The sequence below is a fragment of the Capra hircus genome, chromosome 23 (assembly GCF_001704415.2).
Source record: "Capra hircus breed San Clemente chromosome 23, ASM170441v1, whole genome shotgun sequence".
Lineage (NCBI taxonomy): Eukaryota > Metazoa > Chordata > Mammalia > Artiodactyla > Bovidae > Capra > Capra hircus.
Window position 1 is genome coordinate 45986560 of NC_030830.1, and position 23975 is coordinate 46010534.

At 42.4% G+C, this 23975-nt stretch overlaps 1 protein-coding gene and 1 pseudogene across 1 annotated transcript in view; both read left to right on the forward strand.

The window, feature by feature from the left end:
* Positions 1-23975, forward strand: part of PRIM2 (primase (DNA) subunit 2) — a 308687-nt gene that overhangs the window by 170078 nt on the left and 114634 nt on the right. The window contains exon 8 of the mRNA XM_005696179.3: positions 11113-11180. Coding sequence (XP_005696236.2) covers positions 11113-11180 — 68 coding nt within the window. The remainder of the gene's footprint in view (positions 1-11112; positions 11181-23975) is intronic.
* On the forward strand, positions 11442-23934 carry LOC102176746 (annotated as a pseudogene).

The following is a 23975-nucleotide window of genomic DNA, read 5'->3' on the forward strand; positions in this document are numbered from 1 at the left end:
GGCTGAATAGTTCTTAAATCCTTTCGATGCCTTGGGAGGAATAACCCTGTTAGAGAATGTTGTAGGATTGGAATCTGGGTAGGGCTCCTAGCAGAATGCTCTGAGTATGAAAGACACGAGGAATGCAGGCTGTCTTGCTGCTGCTCATTCCCACCCACAAGAGCAGTCAGTCCTTTACAAGGACAAACAAAGGGTCGGTAGTTCAGTCTCGCAGGTGCCAATGTGAAAAACAAAACGTGTTGGATCCACTTGTCAGGTTTTCGTTTTGCTTGTGAGACGTCCCGGTGCGAAACTGCTTGCTACAGGAGCTTAAGAACTTGGTACTCAAACTATGAGAGTATTCTAGAAGTAAAATGATTTTATGGTTGTTTTACTCTAAGGGAGAAAGTTCAGCAATCCATGTACATTTAGTACCACATGACCTGGGTTCGATCCCTGGGCTGGGAAGATCCCCTGGAGAAGGGAAAGGCTACCCACTCCAGTATTCTGGCCTGGAGAATTCCATGGGCTGTATAGTCCACGGGGTCGCAAAGAGTCGGACATGACTGAGTGACTTTCACAGTCACATCTCTTTTTCATTCCTTTTTTCCTTGCTCAAGCAATTGTTTTACATTTTTAAATGATGTAAAACCTCAGTAACGTGCTTAGCTTAACTTTTGAATAACAAGCTTTTTTTCACACCATAGGCTTCATGACCAGAAATCAGCCCTGGGATTATCTGCTTGTACTGGTCCCAGGTTTGCTTTCTCAGTTCTTCACGTCATCCAGACTCCTGAGCTGGAAATATCTTGTTAACTCTGCACTGTTTAATATTCTTTAGAAACTCAGCTGCTTGGGCGTACTTAGAGCTCGAGTGGAATCTGTGCATTTTGTTTGACAAGGTTGTTGGCTGGTGTTTAGAGGCTGTGTATTGGAAATCATGTTTGTGGGCAGCGGAGGGGGGAGGGTCCCTGTGCTGAAGCATTGCACAGATGAGACCAGCTCTGCCGTGGAGATCGAGTGAGGTGATGTGTCCAGGCTTGAGAAACACTGCAGAAAGTGCTACAGGTATCTGAACATGAAACAAAGGAGCAGATTGGGTTGCAGGAGTGGCAGAATGTGAATTCTCGCTGTCTGGGATTTGTAGTTGGGATCTGTTGCTATTATAAGAAAATACAGTTCAGAAAGATGCAGATTTTTCCATTGTTAAAATCAATGAAGTTAAAAGAGCAGCTGCTTGTAAAAGTTAGTTTTACTTGACGACTACTTACTTGACGACTACCTCCATCCCAGTAATGAAAGGGCGTGATCTGTGGAACATCCTGTTCTCTCTGGAGCTGGATCTCAGTTACTCTGAGGTCTCAGTTTACATAAATCGTTGCCCTTTGGTTTCAAGGATTGTTTTCTTGACCATGAATTGCGTGTCTCTCAGAATATATATGCATGACTGTAGTCTCTGTCTTCAGTTTATTGTAGAGAAGCATTGGCATGCTTGATACTGACCTGATGCTCCCGGGAAGTTAGGGAATGCAGGAGGAGATACCTCAGCTCCTGTGTAAAGTGGGGAAGGACAAAAAGACATTTTGGAAAGTGTCCCCTGTTTCTTTTTCATTAAAAACAAAACAAAAACAAAAACCACCTATTAGAAACCTGGCGTCCACACAAAAGCCAACATCTTTATTCATAATTACCAAAGCTTGGAGCACCCAAGATGTCTTTCAGGTGGGGAATGGAAAAGTAAAGTAAGCTAGTACCTGAGCTCTCAAGCTGTGAAGAACCTGGAGCCAGTCTGAAAAGGCTGTGTCCTATATGTTTCCAACTATCTACCGTTCCAGCAAAGGCAGAACTGTGGAGAGGGAAAAGATGAGTGGTTGCCCGGGATGAGGAGGGAGGGGAGGTTGCGTGCATGGCGTGCAGAGTGTAGGGCCGCGAGACTGTTCTGTGTGACGCTGCAGTGGTGGGGGCATGTCATCGTGTGATTGTCCAACCCAATGAATGCACAGCAGCAGAAGTGAGCCCCTGTAAGCCTCGGTCAGCTCTTGAGTGATGGTGATGTGTCAGTGTAGGCTGATCAGTTGTAATAAATACACCACTTTTGTGGTGGTGGTGGGGAGGTTGTGTGCGTGGGGGCAGAGAATGTATGGGAAGTTTGGTACTTCCTCTCAATTTTGCTGTAAACCTAAAACTGCTCCAAAAAAAGTCTATTAAAAATAAAAAGTAAAAACAAAACAAAAAATGATCTGACTTTGGTCTCTGTTATGTGTGAACATGTATGAATCCTGAGCGCTAAGCAGCACTGTCAGTGACATCCCTGCCTTGTGCACACTCCCTGGGGAACCCTGCCCGTCCAAGTTGTGCCCCCTGCTTAAGCCTAAATCAGCATCCTCAGCTCCACACTTTCTCATGGGTATGTGTTCACTTGCCTCTTGGATATTCAAAAGCACCTCAAATTCAGCATGCCTCTGCGTGTTCTCCTCTCCCGGGGCCTCTGTGCTGCAGTTGACAGAACTGTCCATCCCCCGACCGTGCTCTCTGACTCTCCTTCTGCTCTGGCTGTGAACTTGCGTGGAGGATCCCCCTTCTCGTTTTCTCTGTTACTGCTGCCGTGTTCTGCACCTCGGCTTCCAGATGGCCCTCCTCCAAGACATTCCTCTCTCGGAGAAATTCCTCAGCCTGCCCTCCCTGCCTGAACTGCTTCACACACAAATGTATGCAAAATGGTGTAACAGACACTCATGTTCTTACCTCCAGGATCCTCATTCCAAAGGTCACCTTTTCCATGCTGACCTAATTTCAGTGAGACATCTCACATTGTTTTCTCTGTTTGCCTTACTCTTGAAGAGATCAGAGAACCCAGCAGGTTCTATAGCCAGACTTTTCCATTCTTAAGTGGTTAATGTAATTGCTATTTGTGTCAGTGTTTTCAAAATGTTATGTCCCTTTGGGATAGATGTGTTTCAAGACAAATATTTTGGACTCCTTTTCAAAATTACTTATCCACCAGAAACTGCAACTTGTAATAGTTAGCATTAATTAATATCTCAAACAGTGTTTACCCCAGCACTGTAATTCCAGCACTGTTCCATCTGTGACACGGGCTGCTTCTTCCCCAGACCTCGGCTTTCCATCTTGGCCTCATGCGGGTGCCGTCTGTAGGTCCTGCGCTCCTGCTGAGGGGATTGTTTCCTCAGGAGGAGATGACGAGGTGGGCCAGAGTCCTCCCGACGTGCTTTTACCTTTTGAGCCTTTGGATCGGTGTGGTATTTAATGTCATTAAAAGGAGAATTATTAGTTGGCAAAACATATTATTTCTCATATGGCAAAATGGAAGATTTACTAAACAATAATCATCTTTGTAATGAAGTTCATTTAAGAGTCAGTAGTATATAATACTTGCCAAAAAACAGTATAAACCTTGCATTAATTCAGTGTTTTAGATGTATTTTTAATGAGAAGACATCTTAAGAGCTCACCTTTGACCTCTCAACAATAAGAAGAAATAAGATACATGTTATGCCAAATTTTATTACGATTCCCATGAAATAGCCCTGACACAGACCCTGCATTTAGGCTTTGCAGATATAAACTCTGATAGATCTTTATCTTTCATTGTTGGTGATTTGTGTGTCAAGGACGCCATTGTATTTTCTGTCAAAACAAAGTGCTAAACATACATAGAAACCAAAGACTATTTAAACTAGACAAATACTCATTTCAGGTTGTAGAGGAAAGTCCTTAATGCTGAAAATCTTGTTATGATTGTATATCGCTTTCTTGGAAGGCTGACAGTTGTGATTTATTAGTTTTTGATTTAGATTTAGATTTGCTCAAAGCAGGAATTTGAAAAGCTTTAGTATGAAAAGTATACACATAAAACTTTTTATGGTTATCAATTTTTAATTAAAGTGTAATTGATTTGCAGTGTTGTATTAAATTCTGCTGTATAGCAAAATGATTCAGTTATATACATGTGTACATACATGCTTTCTTAAAACAATCTTTTCCATTCTGGTTTATCATAGGATATAGAATGTAGTTATATGTGGAATCTACACTATGGCATAGATGAACCTAGATATTCTTTATTTTCATCAATTAATGGGATTACACAGTTGCAAGTTTCTGACCCCTCATAGCCCAGCCGATATAGTAGTAGCTACTTGGGCCTGTAGAGGACTGTCAGAAGAAACAGTGGAAACAGCAATCCCTAAAATGAAGTTTACATTTTGGCATCAAAAGGTCAGCAGATGGCTTTCACTCTGAAGAGCTTTGGAATAGCGTTATTACCTCATGTCATTAACATGCAGAGATGTGTGCTCTTTTTGTTAGTTTTTGCCTTATCTATAGAGGTGCTCCTATGTTGGTACATATATGTTTATAACTGTTATATCTTCTTTTTGGATTGAGCCCTCGATCATTAGGTAGTGTCCCTGTCTGTCTCTTATAACACTCTTTGTTTTAAAGTCTGTTTTGTCTGATATGAGTATTGTTACTCTAGCTTTCTAATGAATTCTGTTTGTGTGGAATACCTTCTCCTAGCCCCATACTTTCAGTCTGTAAGTATCCTTAGATCTGAGGTGGGTCTCTTACAGACATCATCTCTGGTTTTTGTATCGATCCAGCCGGTCTGTGTCTTTTGGCTGGTGCATTTAATCTGTTTACATTTAAAGGTAATTATTGATATGGACGATGCTATTGCCATTTTCTTAATTGCTTTGGCTTTATTGTTTGTAGGTCTTTTCCTTCTCTTATGTTTTCTGCTTAGAGTAGTTTCTTTAGCATTTGTTGTAAAACTGGTTTGCTGCTGCTGCTAAGTCGCTTCAGTCGTGTCCGACTCTGTGCGACCCCATAGACGGCAGCCCACCAGGCTCCCCCGTCCTTGGGATTCTCTAGGCAAGAACACTGGAGTGGGTTGCCATTTCCTTCTCCAGTGCGTGAAAGTGAAAAGTGAAGGTGAAGTTGCTCAGTCGTGTCCGACTCCTAGCGACTCCATGGACTGCAGCCCACCAGGCCCCTCCATCCATGGGATTTTCCAGGCAAGAGTGCTGGAGTGGGTGGTACTGAATTCTCTTAACTCTTGCTTGTCTGTAAGACTTTTGATTTCTCCATTAAATCTGATCGAGAGTTTTGCTGGGTAGAGTGTTCTAGGTTGTAGGTTCTTCCCTTTCATCACGTGAAATACATCGTGCCATTCCTTTTGTGCTTGTAGAGCTTCTGTTGAGAAGTCAGCTGATAATCTCATGGGATTTCTCTTGTATGTTATTTGTCTTTTTTCCCTTATTGCTTTTAATATTTTATCTTTGTCTTTAATTTTTGTCAGTTTAATTACTATGTGTCTTGGTGTGTTCCTCCTTACGTTTATCCTGCCTGGAACTCTCTGTGCTTCCTGGACTTGCTTGACTATTTCCTTTTCCTGTGTTAGGGAAGTTGTCAGCTATAGTCTTCAAATGTTTTCTCAGGTCCTTTTCTTCTTTCTTCTCCTTTCTTCTCTTCTCCTATAATGTGAATATTGGTGTGTTTAATGTTGTCCCAGAGGTGTCTCAGGCTGTCGTCATTTATTTCATACTTTTTTTTCCGTATTATATTTTGCAGCAGTGATTTCCACCGTTCTGTCTTCTAGGTCACTTATCTGTTCTTCTCCCTCAGTTATTCTGCTATTGATTCCTTCTGGTGTGTTGTTCATCTCTGTTTCTAGGTCTTTGGTAGACTTTTCTTGCATCTTCTCAATCCTTGCCTTCATTCTTTTTCTGAGATCCTGGGTCATCTTCACTGTCGTTACTCTGAATTCTTTTTCTGGAATGTTGCCTATCTCCAGTTCATTTAGTTCTTTTTCTGGGAATTTATCTTGTCCCTTCATCTGGGGCATAGTCCCATTTCTCTTCATTTTGGTTAGCTTTCTGTGAGTGTGGTTTTCGAGGCTGTGGGATTATAGTTCTTGCTGCTTCTGTCTGCCCTCCGGTGGATGAGTGTAAGAGGCTAGTGCAAGCTTCCTGATGGGAAGGAAGGACTGGCTGTGGGGAAAACTGGGACTTGCCCGGGTGGGCAGGGCCATGCTCAGTAAAGAATCCAGTTGTCTGCTGATGGATGGGGCTGTGCTCCTTCCCTGTTAGTTGTTTGGCCTGAGGTGACTCAGTCATGGAGTCTGTAGGCTTTGTGTGGGTGTTGCTTCCTGGTGGGTGTTAAGGGGCTTCCCTGGTGGCTCAGAGGGTAAAGTGTCTGCCTGCAATGTGGGAGGCCCGGGTTCAATCCCTGGATTGGGAAGATCCCCTGGAGAAGGAAATGGCAGCCCACTCTGGTACTCATGCCTGGAAAATCCCATGGATGGAGGAGCCTGGTAGGCTACAGTCCATGGGGTCTCAAAGAGTCAGACATGCCTGAGCGACTTCACTTTCACTTTAAGTTGCTTCAGTCACGTCTGACTCTGTGACTTTATGACTGCAGCCTGTCAGGCTCCTCTGTCCACGTGTTTCTCCAGGCGAGAATACTGGAGTGGATTGCCATGCCCTCTTCCAGGGAATCTTCCCAACCCAGGGATCGAACCTGTGTCTCTTACCTCTCCTGCATTGGCAGGTGGGTTTTTACCACCGGTGCCAGCCGGCAAGCACTGTGGTGGGGCTGATGTCGACCTCCAAGGGGATTTGCCCCAACGTGTGGCCGACACGTGCCTCCCAGGACTGCTGCTGCTGGTGCCTGTCCCTGTGGCAGGCCACTGACAGCCCATCCTCTGCAGGAGGCCCTCAGACACTTACAGGAAGGTCTGGCTCGGGCTCCTGTAGGGCCACTGCTCCTTTTCCTGGGTCCTGGTGCACACAGGGTCTGTTTGTGCCCTCCAGAGTGGAGTCTCTGTTTTGCCCAGTCCTGTGGAAGTCCTGTAATCAAATCGCATTGGCCTTCACAGTCAGGCTCACTGGGGATTCCCAGTCTTTTGCCAGGTCCCTGGGCTGGGAAGCCTGATGTGGGGCCTAGAGTCTTCACAGCAATTACAGATCTCCAGTGTGGCTGCCCACCTGGCAGGTGTGAGATTTGCTTTTACTGTGGTTACACCCCCATCTTGTTGTGGCTTCTCCTTTGTCCTTGGAAACGGCGTGTCTTTTTTTTTTGGTGGGTTCCAGTGTCCTCCTGCTGATGGTTGTTGAACAGCTAGTTGAGATTTTGGTGTTCTTGCAGGAGATGAGCTCACATCTTTCTACTCTGCTTGAACCAATTTTGTGAGATGTATTTTTAGTACTAAAATAAATGAATAATCTTTGGTAGCTCATTTTATTGTTTTGAAGACAAGACTAGGTTTATTCTTGAAGGCAGGAATTTTATTCTTATCTCTGACATTATTCCCATTCACTGTGGTTTCAGTTTCATTGACAAAACCCTAATCTGAGATATGTGCTCTTTTTGCAAATGCTAATTGTTTCACAAGTTGAAAGCAGAACCTTTGGAAAACTCAGAAATCTTCCTTGAGATGATTTTACCCAGAACATTGATCCTTGTTTTAGGAATTATTATTGTAAGTGATTCAAACTTGGAGATAGGTTTTTGGGGTTGGGAAGAGGTGGGCAGAGGACCGGATCGTTGAGGCTGCGTTTTGGAAACTGGAGCTGGGGCCCGTCTCTGCCTGCTCTGCCCTGCTACATCTGGTGGAGACGCTGAGCAGTCGTCCGCTTTATCTTGACAGTTCAGCACAAGTGGAGGTTTCTAGGAAGCTATCTGATGAGAGAGTAGGTATCATGATGTTAGCCTGTGGGAATTTTAACTGATTTTAACTCGGAGTGGGTAACTTTCATTTTGAAAATTTCACTCTGGTCTTGGTGTAGAAGGAAGGAATTGGAGGCAGAAACATGGTGAGTGGAGATGCTGTCTCCATAGTCCAGAACAAAGGATACTGAGGCTCAGGTGGAGATGGGAGTATGATTTAGAAATATTTCCTACACGGATTGAAGAGCTGTTTATAAATATTTTGCTGGTGTTTCTGTCTGCTTGCTTTCATTTAGGAAACATGGGTTGATTAGGAATCATGCTACATGGATTGACAGGAGCAACTGAAAAAGCCTAGACTGTCTGCTTCATCTGTTCTCAGAAAATTGATTTTGAAATATCTAAATAAATTATTTTAACCATTTTAGAGCATAGCTTTAGTTCTGAACCATGAAACCTCTTGAACAATGAAAATGACATTTTGTAAAGAGATTTGACATTAGCAGATATAGGGTGTAGTAAAGTGTTTTGTTTATAAAACCTTAATAAAATTTTATTGTCATGAACTAGTAGACTTAACATTTCTTTGGGATACTAAGAGTCTTTTGGTTGCACTGAAATTGTAGCAGACTGTCTCACTTTATTAACTGTTCATATATTTTGACTTACAAAATTAGGATTTTTCATTATTATCAGACACAATATATAAAAATGACTCCATATTTTGCATTTTAGTCAACATTTTTTCACCTGAGTATACTATAAATAATATAGTATTTATTAGATTTTTTAAAGCAATAGTTTTATTTTATAAAATGTTGAAAATTAGGTTTGATGGATTAAATTAATTGATGAATTACTTTAAATTAATAAAATGATTAAAGAGACAGGTTACCCTATATATATGCTGAAGCTGAAACTCCAGTACTATGGCCACCTGATGCAAAGAGCTGATTCATTTGAAAAGACCCTGATGCTGGGAAGGATTGAAGGGGGGAGGAGAAAGGGACAGCAGAGGATGAGATGGTTGGATAGCATCACTGATTCTATGGACATGGGTTTGGGTAAACTCCGGGAGTTGGTGATGGACACAGAAGCCTGGGGTGCTGCAGTCCATGGGGTCACAAAGAGTCAGACAGGACTGAGCAACTGAACTGAACTGATACCCTGTATAAAACCAGAGGATATCCTTTAGTTTCTTTTTCTGTCTTAAGAAGGTTCTCTTTTGTGAATTATCAAATGATTTATTAGTAGAATACAAGAGCTGTATATTTGATACAGTTGAATCCAAAAGAAATCTTTTACTTCTGGTGTTTTATGTAGGTGACTTAAGTACCTTATTACTTTGAATGAATGTTTTAAATTTCTTTAGTTTAAATTCTTATAGAATAAGAGGATTTCCTCAAGAAAAGAGAGAAATATAGGTACAGGGACATATAATGTTAATATTATTGCACTAAAATATATCAGAGGCTCACATTTCCATGATACACTTTCAGCCTGACACACAATATTTAGGAATAAGGTTTTGGCCCTTACATTTTGTTTATAGATCAATTGGGGGTCATATTTCAGTGTTGAATACTTTGAATTGCCTTCAGATCAGTTCAGTTCAGTCACTCAGTCGTGTCCAACTCATTTCAACACCATGGACTGTGGCATGCCAGGCTTGGGTGTCCATCACCAACTCCTGGAGTTAACTTAAACTCATGTCCATTGAGTCGGTGATATGATCCAGCCATATCCTCCTCTGTCGTCCCTTTCTCCTTCTGCCTTCTATTGTTCCCAGTATCAGGGTCTTTTCCAATGAGTTAGTTCTTCACATCAGGTGGCCAAAGTATTGGAGTTTCAGCTTCAACATCAGTCCTTCAGTGAATATTCAGGACTGATTTCCTTTAGGATGGACTGGTTTGATCTCCTTGCAGCCAAAGGGACTCTCAAGAGCCTTCTCCAACACCACAGTTCAAAAGCATCAGTTCTTTGGCTCTCAGCTTTCTTTATAGTCCAACTCTCATATCCATACATGACTACTGGAAAAACCATAGTTTGACTAGACGGACATTTGTTGGCAAAGTAATGTCTTTAATAAGCTGTCTAGGTTGGTCACAACTGTTCTTCCAACTGTTCTTCCTTTTAATTTCATGACTGCAATCACCATCTACAATGATTTTGGAGCCCCCCCAAAATAAAGTCTCCCACTGTTTCCATTATTTCCCCATCTATTTGCCATGAAGTGATGGGACCGGATGCCATGATCTTCGTTTTCTGAATGTTGAGTTTTAAGCCATCCTTTTCACTCTCCTCTTTCACTTTCAACAAGAAGCTCTTTAGTTTTTCTTCACTTTCTGCCATAAGGGTGGTGTCATCTGCATATCTGAGGTTATTGATATTTCTCCTGATAATCTTGATTCCAACTTGTGCTTCATCCAGCCCAGCGTTTCTCATGATGTACTCTGCATATAAGTTAAATAAGCAGGATGACAATATACAGCCTTGACATACTCCTTTCCCAATTTGGAACGAGCCTTTTGTTCCATGTCCAGTTCTAACTGTTGCTTCCTGACCTGCGTACAGATTTCTTAGGAGACAGGTCAGGTGGTCTGGTATTCACATCTCTTGAAGTATTTCCCACAGTTTGCTGTGATCCACACAGTCAAAGGCTTTGGCATAGTCAATAAAGCAGAAATAGATGTTTTTCTGGAATTCTCTTGCTTTTTCGATGATCCAGCAGATGTTGGCAATTTGGTCTCTGGGTCCTCTGCCATTTTAAAATCCAGCTTGAACATCTGGAAGTTCACGGTTCATGTATTATTGAAATCTGGCTTGGAGAATTTTGAGCATTACGTTGCTAGAGTGTGAGATGTATGAATTGCCTTCATATGTTTATAAGATATTTTTGGTTTCTTATAGTAACATGGTTGTCAGAATGAAGGAATGAATATTTGTGTGTGTGTGTGTGTGTATGCATACACTTCTGCATGTAACCAGTTTCACAGTGACTGAGCTATAAATGTAAGTGTCTCTCCCTAATTTCTTCATCATCCTAGGAGTCAGTGCTACATGATTGGTTGCTATAAATTTAGAAGTTTTTCCATTTTTATTTTCAAAGATAATATTTTTGTGACCAGAGGCTTTTTCATGAACTCAGGTGGGTACTTCCCTCTTACTCTCTGTTTTGCCCCCTTTTTGTTTACTTTCAGAGTCAGGGACATATGTAAGATTGACTCTGTAAAGCTCAGGTCATATGGTTAGCTTTAATGAAAAAATGGATCAGGTTTCTTTAGAATTCTTTGATTTAAAAATTGGAACAGTGTCCTTAAATTTTAGGAACACCCTCTCCTTCCATTCTCTTGTCCCCATTTTGCATTTATTATTCATATTTGAATAATATGAGTTCAGTCTGAGGCCTTTGGTGTGGTTATTCACCCACTTCTCTGCTTTCAGTTAACAGCCAGGTCCTTGCCTGCCGTGCAGTCCGACGAGAGACTCCAGCCTCTGCTCAACCACCTCAGGTAACAACACAAAGGTCACCCTGTCGAGCTTGTAAGTGCACCTCCAGCACGGTGGGTAAAGCACCGCTGTGGGTGAAGCGCCTTGCAGGGCTAGAAACTTTACAAAGGTTTCCTTTTTCCTCTTCTTTCTTTCCCCCTTTAATTCTGTGATTTAAGTTCTTAGTGCCATGTGCTTGTACCCTTGACTTCCGGGTACTATAGAAAGTTCTTTTAATTGAATAAAAGTGTGTAGAACTGGTTGTTAAGTTAAAATGAGTAGCGATGAATGACTTGAGAAAGATTTCAAAGGGAATGAGCCAGTTTCTTAACTGTGAGACTTGAGGAACCTGCATATATTTTATTGGGAGTAGTTCAGATAAGTTTTGTTTTCTAAATTGAAAAAAAAAATCCTCATTATTTAAAAAGCAAACTTAGAAAATACAGAAAAGGAGGAAGAAAAGCATGTCATCACTATACTTTTATACAATTAGCTATTTTTTCATTTTTTCTATTACTAAAATCTCTCCAAAAGCTTAATTTTATTTTCTTGTATGGTTTGGAGAAGGCAGTGCCACCCCACTCCAGTACTCCTGCCTGGGAAATCCCATGGGCGGAGGAGCCTGGTAGGCTGCAGTCCATGGGGTCTCGAAGAGTCGGACACGACTGAGCAACTTTCCTTTCACTTTTCACTTTCATGCATTGGAGAAGGAAATGGCAACCGACTCCAGTGTTCTTGCTTGGAGAATCCCAGGGATGGGGGAGCCTGGTGGGCTACTGTCTATGGGGTTGCACAGAGTCGGACACGACTGAAGTGACTTAGCTTAGCTTAGCTTGTATGGTTATCCTATAGTGTATTTATCATTCATTGTGGAGTATTTAGACCACTTTTCATTCTTTTCACTAGTACGAAAAATGCTGTATGTAAACTTTATCTGTATTTTTGATCATTTCCTTAGCATAGGTTTTCAAAAGTGGAATTTGTCAAAGCATATGAATCATTTTAAATATTTAAGTATATTTATTTTTAAAAAACCTTCTTCTACTTATGCTCTCATATTGTACAAGATCCTCCATGTTGCTGTACCCTGAACAGATGGGACAATGAACAGCTGCTAATTTAATAGGTTACCATAGAGATACAATTGCTATTATGTACTTTGCATTGACTATATTAAGAGTGATTTTAAAACATTTTAATTATCCATTTTATTTAAGGTAGTTTTAATTCTCTGTATCTTTGCCTATTTATTGATAGCATTTCTTGGTTTTATTTGATCTTATGTACTTTAGATATAAATACCAGCTTTCCTGGTAGCTCAGCGGGTAAAGAATCCCTCTGTAATACAGGAAACACAAGAGACATGGATGGGTTTGATCCCTGGGTTGGGAAGATCCCCTGGAGGAGGAAATGGCAACCTACTCCAGTATTCTTGCCTGGAGAATCCCCATGGACAGAGAAGCCTGGTGGACTACAGTACATAGGATCACAAAAAGTCAGACAGGACTGAGCAAATGAGCACAGACTTTAGATATAAAGGGTAGTAACTCTTCATTGTTTTTGTTACAAACATTTTTTTCTGAAATTTTTTTATTATGTTGCATTATCTAACATACATAAATTTTCAAGTTTTATGTAGCTAAGCACCTTTAGTGTTTTCCATTATGGTTTCTTTTTATTCTTCTGAAACCTAGAGTGCCACTGCTTGGTCAGAAATTGGCCTGGAGTTTATTTCCAGTATTTTTCAGTATTGCTCATCCTACCCCCTGCCTCCCCGGTCGGTCCCTCTTTTCCTCCTCTCCCGCTGTCTCTGTAGTGGGGAGGGTGGGGTCCAGTCGAAAACCTCTTGAGGGACTGGGAGCAGCCTGAATCCTGCACAGTTGTTAACCTTCCTGAGAGCTCTGTGTCCTGGAGGTATCCTCCTCCCATCCCAGCCCAACTCCAGTGTCTCCCTCTGGTGCCGGCTTTACCCTCTCTGTATCATTTCACGTCGTCACTGTAGGGATTCTGTTACTTCTCAGTTTAAAAGGATTTTGTCTCCCCAGTTTCCCATGGGATGAGGTGAGAACACCTCAGCCTGGCGCACGAGGTCCTTCTGGAAGGAACCGGCCTGACTGGACTTTGTCTCAGTGCTGACACCCCGACTTCTTCTGCCAGTGGGGCCCCGGGGCTCCTCCCGAGTTCCAGGCCTGTGCTCACCTCCTACGGGGACTGCTCTTCCCCCGTCCTCTACTTCTGTGACCCGACTAAAGACCACTTGTCTGTGTTTGCGTCCTCTGATGAGCTCTTCCTGGCCACCTGGTTCTCACCTGGCTCCTGCCCGGTGTCCATTCGTGTTTTATGTGCGTTCCCGTCATAACCAGTGGCTGGCTCCTGGGTCCCAGGGCTTGTGCTGTCGTCACCGCTTGCTTCTTCATCTGATTTCTCCAGTAAAGTGTGAGAGCTGCAAAGTGCCTTTCATGACGGGTCTTCCTTATGTGTTTTGTTCTGAATGAATGAATATCTATTATGCCAGTGATATTTTTAAAAATAATTTTTTCATTCATTTATAACTGCACTATTCTATGTTGCTTTGTGTGGGCTTTGTCTTAGTCGAGGTGAGTAGGGTCTGCTCTTTGTTGCGGTCTGGGGGCTTCTCGTTACTGTGGCTTCTCGTGGCTGTGCACAGGCTCAGGGGTGCGTGGGCTTCGGAAGTTGCAGCTCTCAGGCCCCGAGTGCTGGCTCAGTGCTTGTGGAGGGGCTTAGTAGCCCCGTGACAGGTAGGGTCTTCCCGGACCAGCGAAGGAACCCATGTCCCTGCATTGGTAGGTGGATTCTTACCCACTGAGCCACCAAAGAAGTCCTATTTTGTTGCTTTTTTCCTGCATAAAGTTCTTATAATTTATATAATTTATAAATCATATTATTACCTTCTTTCTTCTGTAAAACCACTAATTCAGAAGACATAGACCTAAAAGATTGTATCTTACCTCCAGTCAGTGCTCAGTCCTGTGCAATAATGATGGATTCCTCTTCCTCTACCCCAGTGTGGTCATTATCAACAAGAATTTAGATTAACTACTGACACTTCTTGAGTCCTTGAAACATGCACAAACTGTACATTCAGTTAGGGCTTTCATTCTCTGTGGAATTCACTCATGGCTGGTTGCTAGGCAACCAGGGCTGGCTGCTACGTGTAATATGCACCAACCGATGTTGCTGTTTTTACTATTATTAAATCAAATGGGTTTTTGTTTTATTGCCATGTCAGAGTCATCTGTATGTAGCTGATGTGCATAGTTTGTTGCTTCCTATTATACAAAGTAACCTTGTGAAAGTCTTTCAAGCATACTGAATTGTCTCTTTAGGCTGTTTAAATATAATGTTTTTCTCTTACCTTATTTTTGCTTAGGTCAAAATAGGAAAGAGTACTGTTTAGTTTGAAAGATGATAATGATAATCTTGTTAGAAAAAAAATCATCATTCATTTGTATGAACTGTATAGTTTAAATATAACCTAGAGGGGAAGAACATTAGGAGGTTGAAATCGAAATCATTATTAGGTCTAATTTTGTTTGTGCCTTTAATGATCAAAGAGGAATGATGAGTAGCATTTTAATTAAATTTGTCAATAAAACTAATATGGTGGATGACACCAATACCTGTAAAAATGAAAGTAGCTATAGGGAAATTGTCAAGTCATTTTACAGGATTTAGACGTTGAAAGAGAATTATTATAACATTTTGCCAACCTAGTAATTTGGGATATTGCTAAACAATATACATAATTCTGAGAATGTAGAGGCATTGTGCCCAGATTTTCTTAGCTGAACTTACTTCTATAGTTAAAAGTTAAATTAACCACAGGAAAGCATTTTGCTTCAATTTCTTATGGAAATACAAGCTCTTCATTAGTGGCATCCATCAGGAACTGAGTGCCTATATTGTGCTTGGAATAGGAAAAAAATGACACAATTTCTGTTCTCAAGAAATTTACATTTTGATTTCATTTAAGTGTGTTTAATTTCATTTAAGAGGTTTATGAATGTAATATGTAAGTGCCTGTGGCAGAAGGTAGTAGAACAAAATGGTGAATAAGTTTTTCAATCAAGTTCTTGGTGAAAATGAAAAATGTGTTTTATTTTTACTTAAACTGAAGGAAATTTTTGGCCAACCCAATAAAATTTGGAAAAATAGAAACGAATTCCGCCTCACTAATATAACTGCTGCTAGGTTTTTCTTGTAATTGTTGTGATCTCTGTGTATATTTTTATGTAATAATAATTTAAATGGTTAATCTTTAAAAACATTCACTTTCACTTAATATATCATACCTATTATGATAAAGGAGAAGATTACTTTTCATGGCTCTAATTTTAAGTGATTTGTAATATTTAGTTGAGGATGTATATATCTATCTTTACATCACCATTCCCGTTTCATTGGATATTTAGGCTTTCTTTGTTGACTAAACCTGTGAAGAAAAACTGCAGACTCTGAGCGGCGTCTGTGGCCAGGTGAGGGCTTGGCGAAGAAGGGGCGCTGCGCTGACTCGTGAGGAGGAGGCGTCGCCCAGCAGCGAGCAGGGCGGGGAGCGAGGCGCCTTCCTGGGGCAGGAGAGGAGAGAGAGTGGCCATGTGCCTGACAAGGGAAGCAGTCACTTGACGAAGACAGAATTCAGAATAATGAATTTTAAACCTTATAGTGCGTCTGGATTAGAACATTTTATTGTAGCCCTAACAAATTATCAGAAATTGAATGGATCAAAACAGCACTTACTTTTTTCATACAGGTCAGAAGTGTGACTGGGGCCTCCCCAGGCTAAAATTGAGGTGTCAGCAGGGATTTAGTTCCTCTTGGAGGCTTGGGGGCAGAATCTGCTGCTGTGCTTACCTGCGTTGTTGGCCGGGTTTAGTTCCTTGTGGAGGTGGGCCTGAGGTCCTCCCCCCTTGCAAGCTGTCGCCAGGGCCACATTCCTGCCTCTGCCGCCCTCGCCCCCGTGGCCGCTCTGTGGTCCTCGCGTGTGGTCCCCTGCCTCAGCCAGCAGCGGTGCACCAGTCCTCGTCTGTCAAGGGTGACTTACTTGGCTGCGTATCTGCCCCCTCCCTGAGGAAGCTTGCTGCTTTATAGGCTCATGTGGTTGGATGGTCCACATGGAGACCCAGGAAAATCACCCCACCTCAAAGTCCCTCATCTTAATTACATCTTCAGTGGCCTCTTTGCTATGTAACCTATCGTGTTCATGGGTGAACATCTTTGGAAGCCATTGATCTGCCTGTTACAGTGAGAGTTTTCCCTTGGATTGAAGACAGCTTTTAATATCATTCACTTTCATCAGTTTTACAAGTAAACCACTTCATTTATGTACAATACTGAATTACCCTGGGGTTTTATTGTTAGGTCACTTTGTTAGCTTAACATGTTGAAAAGTAGAAAAAATGGTTAACAGTGATTTTTATAAGAATATAAAGTACTGCTTTTCTTTTCAGTGGTATAGAAAGAAGATAGGAAAATCTTTCCTTGCTTGTTCGACTGGCCATCCAGCCAAGGCAAATAGATACCTTTGTAAATGGTGGGCTTTGTAGTGAGATTGTATGTATTGGCTGTGACTTGGGAGTAGGTGCAGGGTCACAAATCTTTTAGCATCGGAAGAATTAGTTTTGTTTATCGTTGATTTAACACACATTACGGGGACTGCTTGGTGCCAGATATGATGTTAGGTTCTCAGGATACGTATTCACTTTTGATCTTACAGAACTGATTGTTGGTCAGAAAAGAGAATCTTAACTAAAGTAATTGCAGTAAATTATGGTGGCTGTTAGCATAGGAGCAGCCCCTGACTCTGTGGGCCCATGGCCCCCACAGTGCTGTGTCCATGCAGCTTGTTCCCAGCTGGAGGGTCAAGTGTCCATTCATTGCGAGTCCAGGGTTTCTTAGGCATTTATGCTTTGTGGATGCTGTCAGTCTTCCTGGAAAGCAAAGTTTATGATTATTTATGTTTTTCAAGTAGTTTCATTGCCTGTAGTTATTAAATTTCCCATTCTTTTCTCTTTGAGTTTCTTTAAAATATTGATTGTCCTGTAGTTGAGTAACAAATTATTTTTCACTGTGTTAGGCATAAAGCCCTAACAAAGTACAAAATAGTGATGATACTATGGAAAACAGTTTTCCTTAAAAGCCTGAGAAAACGTGGTAGTTACTGTGAAATATTAGCAGCTAAAGAGCTTTGCAATGGAACTTTCTGTGATGATGGAAGTGTTCTGCACCTGCACTGCTCAACCCAGTAGCCAGCAGCTGCTTAGGCTGTTGAGTGCTTGAAGTATCGCTCCTGTGTTTTTATTTTAATTCATTTAAATTTAAATTGTCGGTCGTAACTGATGCTTATTGGATTGGACAGCACGTTTCTCTGTCATTCTTGAAATGTGTTTAGATAATCATGTATTTTAAAAAGTATAATAACGGTTTTTAGATGAATGGTTATGGATTTCTTAGTCTGTGGTGGCCATGCCCGTGGTCCTGTGGTTCGGGCCCCTCTGGGGGTGTGGGGCGCTGAGCCGCGGCAGCCCGGCCCTCGGGATAGGTGGGCCCATCGCCCGGAGCCGCCCCTGTGCCGGCCTTGCTGGAGGCGTGCGGTCAGGGGGTGTTCAGGCTGCCCAGGCGGTGAGCTGCTGGTGCCACATGTGACCTGTGGGAATTTTGCAAGTCTACATGTTTATGTCCTGGCAACCGGACACAATTCACAGCAAAAACGAAACTAAATTTGATAGATTGGGCTGAGGTAAGCCAGACGGCCCAGACTCACCAAAGGTGAATGGTGCCCTCTCAGCTGTTTGTAGCTACTGTGTAGAAAGCAGCTCTGAAAAGATGACTCAGAGGGAATAAGAAGCCCGTTTGTAGTTGAGCTGCTGTGGTGCTCGGTGGGCAGCAGACACACTGCCCACAGGAGGCCGCTGGGGACCTGTGTCACAGGGTGCGCTGGGTCCTCAGCCTCAGGAGGGCCCCTCCTGGTCACCAGCCCACATTCCTGGGCCTCTGTGACGCTCTCAGCTCTGTTTGCTGCGCAGCAGTGTTGCTGGCCGAAATGGTCATTTTTACGTGTTCATTTGATTTTGGTGTTTGTCTGGGGTGTATGCTCCATGAGAGCAAGGCGTCTCTGTCCTCCTCTGTTTTTCTCTCTCCCTGTTACCGCAACATGGCTGCACCTCAGGGAAACTCCTGGATGAGCCCGTGCTGGGAGAAGACCCTTCAGGTTTTGAAATTTACCTCTCCCTAGGTGTTTTAAGTTACTAAATGTTGAGACTGAATGAGATGGTAGTTTAGACAAAAGGTTGGTGAATTTTGTCAATTACATGGGAAAGCTCTTGGAAACACCAAGTAATGAAATACTCTTTATACTTTGTAGAAATTCAGTACTGGTTTTGCCTTTTGTTTTGGGACTTGGGACTCTTTCTCGGAGTCAGTAGCTAACTCGGGAGAGTCCTCTCTTTATTTTTGACTGTGTGATTTTAGAAAGACCCTCATTTTTTTTCCTCCAGTGACATATACAATTGTTGAAGACTGTATTTAAAAACAGAATAAAACCAAACCTGTTATGAACCTTGCTGTTTTGATCTGTGGGATGAAAGCCTTAACATGATGAGCCATTGATAATGCTGTGCAAGAGCAAAGGAGTGTGCAGGAAGTGTGTGACGGAGTCTCTAGATGTGACTTGTCATGATCATACTCCCTAGCTGTCCCCTTCATCTCCTCTCCCTCCAAAACCCCACTAAACCCCAGTCTTGTGCTCCTGACTTTCTGTTATTAGGGAACAGCTGTGAGGGGACACTGCAGCATGCCTCAGCCTGTGATAGCCCATCTCAGAAGCGCCCCGTCCTCTGTGAATTGTGGGGAGATGAGACAGTGACCGTCTAAACCCCAATCTCGTGCTCCTGGCTTTCTGTTATTAGGAAACAGCTGTGAGGGGACACTGTAGTATACCTCAGCCTGTGATAGCCCATCTCAGAAGCACCCCGTCCTCTGTGAATTGTTGGGGAGATGAGACAGTGACTGTCTAAACCCCAATCTCGTGCTCCTGGCTTTCTGTTATTAGGGAACAGCTGTGAGGGGACACTGTAGCATGCCTCAGCTGGTGATAGCCCATCTCAGAAGCGCCCTGTCCTCTGTGAATTGTAGGGAGATGAGATAGTGGCCGTCAGTTCAGTGTCTTAGTTCTTCTGGGTATTTGAGCTTTATTTCACGCCCACCCATCCTCAGCTTTTCATAACCAGTCTCTCCGGCAACCTTTTCTTTATTGTAATCATTTGACCATCCTGGGTCAGAGTCCAGTCGAAACAGCCTCTGCTTAGGGAGTCATGTACTGGCAGAATATGCTGAGAATGTAAAGAAATATAAAAAAATGTAGTCATGAAAGTAGAGATCTTTTCGGGGGGCCCTAAGTGTATATGGTGAAGACACCTATGTAGTGTTGTAGAGCTACTATCTTAGGGATGGTATGTGTATGTTTTGTTTTAAATAAATTTTATTGAAGTATAATTTACATACAATGAAATGTACTCCTTTTAAGGGTGCAGTTCCATGACTTTTGACAATGTGAGGTACAGATATTTTTGATAGAAAAATGAAATGCATCTCAGCGTTCTTGCAGTTCATTGGACTGTTGCAGCTTAGAAATTGGAATAAATAGGAAAACATGGAACACATGGGAAAAGATGAGGCCAGCCTGAAACAAGGAAGAGTAGTGATTGTGCTGTTTGTAGTCCTCGCTTGATGTGGAAACCCATGTCCGCCTGGGTTTTTATTGGGTTTGTCTGCCTCTTGTCTCTTAGTCGTAAGGAAATATGCATCATTATCCTTCATATTGTCTGCCGGTACTTTTTTGGAATTTTTTTTTTACGCAAAATGGAGTAAACTTCGTGCTTATGGAAAAATAATTTACATTCAATTTATAATAGAATTTTATTGATTTTGTTCTCATTGGAGTAACTTCAGGCAAAATCACCTGGGCTAACATAAGTTGGATACCATTTTCAAGGGATTTAGATGTAGAAAGAAACTCATTCAATTTCAGTGGTGACAGCTGTTGAGTGAATTTTTCTGATACCCTCACAGCAGGAAATGATACATTGTAACTGTGTTTCCCTGATTTCCTGCACACTGCTGAAATGGAGCCTGACAGGACTGTGCTTTCTGAATGTCTGAATAGCCTAGTTTACGTAGTCAGAGTATTTTTTTAATGTCCAAAGTAGATAGAATTGTGATTGCAAAAGTGGATATATGGGTGACATATAAAACCTTTGTTTGCTCTTTCAAAATTGTTTTTCCATTTGTACTGTGGTTACATCTGAGTTTCTTGAAAAGGTTGTATTGGAACTTGGTATACTCTTATAGAATGATATAGGAAATTACAATATCAGCTTACTTTTTAATTTAAACAGAAACATGTTTCCTTAATGCAGAGGTCAGTTCTGATTGCTTGCAGTGCTTTCTTCACTGCTTTTTTATTTGATATCAGTTTTTAAATTATGATAACCTATAGCCGCAAAGAGTCGGACACGACTGAGCGACTGAGCTGAACTGAACTGAACTGAACTGATAGCTGCCAGACAGAAAGGAGTAAACAGTGTCAACCTCTTTCAAGACTACTGGTAAATAGTTGACACAGAAAGTAAATGTGTTTTACGTGTCCCTGTTCTATGAACCTCAGAGTTTGTCTGTCGGTGAGGAGTGAGGGCATGGAGATACTTTTTGAGGTTGGAAGGTGGGTTCTGTCCAGCCTGGGCCCCAGTCCTGTAGTCACTGGGACTACTCATACCTACCCCAGCATAGCTTCTTACAGATGAGAGGAGAATGGAGAGTTGTGATTAAGTGTCTGTTGAGGCAGTCTGAGTGCGGGTTAGAAAAGAATTTCCAGACACAGAGAACTGCAGGAAAGAGTTTATTAAGAACAAAGAGCAGAGATAAAGTGGGCACTTCGAGCGCACAACTCCTGACAGGCCAGGGAGGGTCGACAGTTTTTGTGAGTTGGTAGCCAATTTTTATAGCCACAAGACAGAAAATTCCTGCTGGAAGGTTGGCATTAGTTGATTGGTTGGGGTGCTATAGAGTGTTTACTGGAGTGGGCATCTTTGCCTAATTTGGAATCAGAAAGCTTGTTAGTGGTGATCAGGGGCTTTTGGCAATGGTAACAAATGATCACAGCTTCAGAGTGACCTTGGTTCTGGGCTCTGTTTCTGTGGACCTTAGTACAAGGCCTTGCACCTGTGGCCTGTGGCAGGACTCAGCAGTGTTGCGGTGGACCATGAAGCCCAAAGACTCCCAGACAGAACTGTGTTACCCTCGACCCCCGAAGATTCAGGTTCACTCAGTTCAGTTGCTCATTCGTGGTTGACTCTTTACGACCCCATGAACTGCAGCACGCCAGGCCTCCTTGTCCATTACCAACTCTCAGAGTCCTCCCAAACCCATGTCCATTGAGTTGGTGATGCCATCCAACCATCTCATCCTCTGCCATCCCCTTCTCCTCCTGCCCTCAGTCTTTCCCAGCATCAGGCTCTTTTCAAATGAGTCAGCTGTTCGCATCAGGTGGCCAAAATATTGGAGTTTCAGCTTCAGCATCAGTCCTTCCAATGAACATTCAGGACTGATTTCCTTTAGGATAGACTGGTCGGATCTCCTTGCAGTCCAAGGGACTCTCAAGAGTCTTCTCCAGCACCACAGTTCAAAAGCATCAATTCTTCGGCGCTTAGCCTTCTTCACAGTCCAACTCTCACATCCATACATGACCACGGGAAAAACCATAGTCTTGACTAGATGGATCTTTGTTGGCAAAGTAATGTCTCTGCTTTTGAATATGCTATCTAGGTTGGTCATAACTTTCCTTCCAAGGAGTAAGCGTCTTTTAATTTCATGGCTGCAATCACCATCTGCAGTGATTTTGGAGCCCCTAAAAATAAAGTCAGACACTGTTTCCACTGTTTCCCCATCTATTTCCCATGAAGTGATGGGACCGAATGCCATGATCTTCGTTTTCTGAATGTTGAGCTTTAAGCCAACTTTTTCATTCTCCTCTTTCACTTTCATCAAGAGGCTCTTTAGTTCTTCTTCACTTTCTGCCGTAAGGGTGGTGTCATCCGCATATCTGAGGTTATTGCTGTTTCTCCTGGCAATCTTGATTCCAGCTTGTGCTTCCTCCAGTCCAGCGTTTCTCATGATGTACTCTGCATATAAGTTTAATAAGCAGAGTGACAGTATACAGCCTTGATGTACTCCTTTTCCTATTTGGAACGAGCCTTTTGTTCCATGTCCAGTTCTAACTTGCTTCCTGACCTGCATACAGGTTTCTCAAGATTCAAGTTGCCTCCAAGCTAATCAGAATTCATGATGCTTCCCTAACATAGAAATGGCAAACTGTGGCTCAAGTTTGGAACCTTCATTCTTAAGCACAGTGCTGTGAAAACAGGTATATTAACAGTCAGCTGGAGTTGCAGCTTGTATTCCGAGTATGACCAGCAGAGTCTGACTTAACTTGGCAGACGGGAGTTAGGACAGGTCAGCTGGAATTTCTCCAGGTGGACCTAGTCCTCACGGGAGGATCTTGGCAGCCTTGGTCACTGTCCTCTCTCTGCGACCATGCTGCTCAGGATAAGCAGTGAGCACCACAGACATGAGCCACATGTGTAATTTTAAATTCCGTCTCATTGATTTTAGTAATAATCTTATTTAACTCACTTCAACATGTAATTGGTATGAAAATTTATTAGTGAAATGTTTTACATTATTTTTTCATAGTAAGTCTTGGAAATCCAGTGCAGACTTTACACTCATAGAATGTCTTAATTCTGACTAAGCTGCATTTCAAGTACCCAGTTGCTACAGTTGGCTGGTGGCTACCATGTTGGACATGCAGCTTGGCACAGCTGGGTCCCTTTGAAACCTGCAGTGTTTGCAGTTGGAGTTGGCACTGTGAAAACTTTCTAAGAGTGTAGATACAGGTATAACCTTCCAAATCATCAGGTTATTCAAAGACATCTAAATTCTACTTCAAGATTAAATATTATATGTGATAGTATAAAGAAGATAGGAAAGAAGTTTGCTTTCTTCCTGATAGTCAGGTGAAGAACCTGGTGAATGTTAACAGTAGAGAAAAGCAGCAGCCAAAATGTCTAGAGGCCTGGGTGATGATGAGTATTACAGTCTGACTGAGGTGTTGGCCACACTGGCAGGGCCCAGGCTGTGTCCAGGCCCAGCAGGATCGTGAAGCCCAGTGGTGAGAAGCCCCCTGAGTTTGAGTTGGGCATCTCCCAGGCCCTCCTGGAACTGGAGATGAACTTGGACCTCAGGGCCCAGCTGCAGAAGCTGAACATCATGGCTGCCAAGGAAACTGAAGTTGGTGGTGGTCAGAAAGCTATCATAATTTTTGTTCCTGTTCCTGAACTGAAATCTCTCCAGAAAATCCAGGTCCTTGCTGGTATGTGAGCTGGAGAAGTTGTTCAGTGGGAAGCACATTGTCTTTATTGCTCAGATGAGAATTCTGCCTAAGCAAACTCGAAAAAGCTATAGGAAAAACAAGCAAAAACTTCCCAGGAGCTGCACACTGGTAGCTGTGCATGACTCCATCCTGGAGGACTTGGTTTTCCCAAGTGAGATTGTGGGCAGGAAAATCCGCATGAAGCCAGATGGCAGGCAGCTCGTAAAGCACAGCACAACAGTGTGGAACCCAAGGTTTAACAGTTTTCTGGTGTTTATAAGAAGCTCATGGGCAAGGATATAAATTTTGAATTGCCACAGTTTCAGTTGTAAACAAATATGACTAAATAAAATATTATTCACAATTAAAAAAA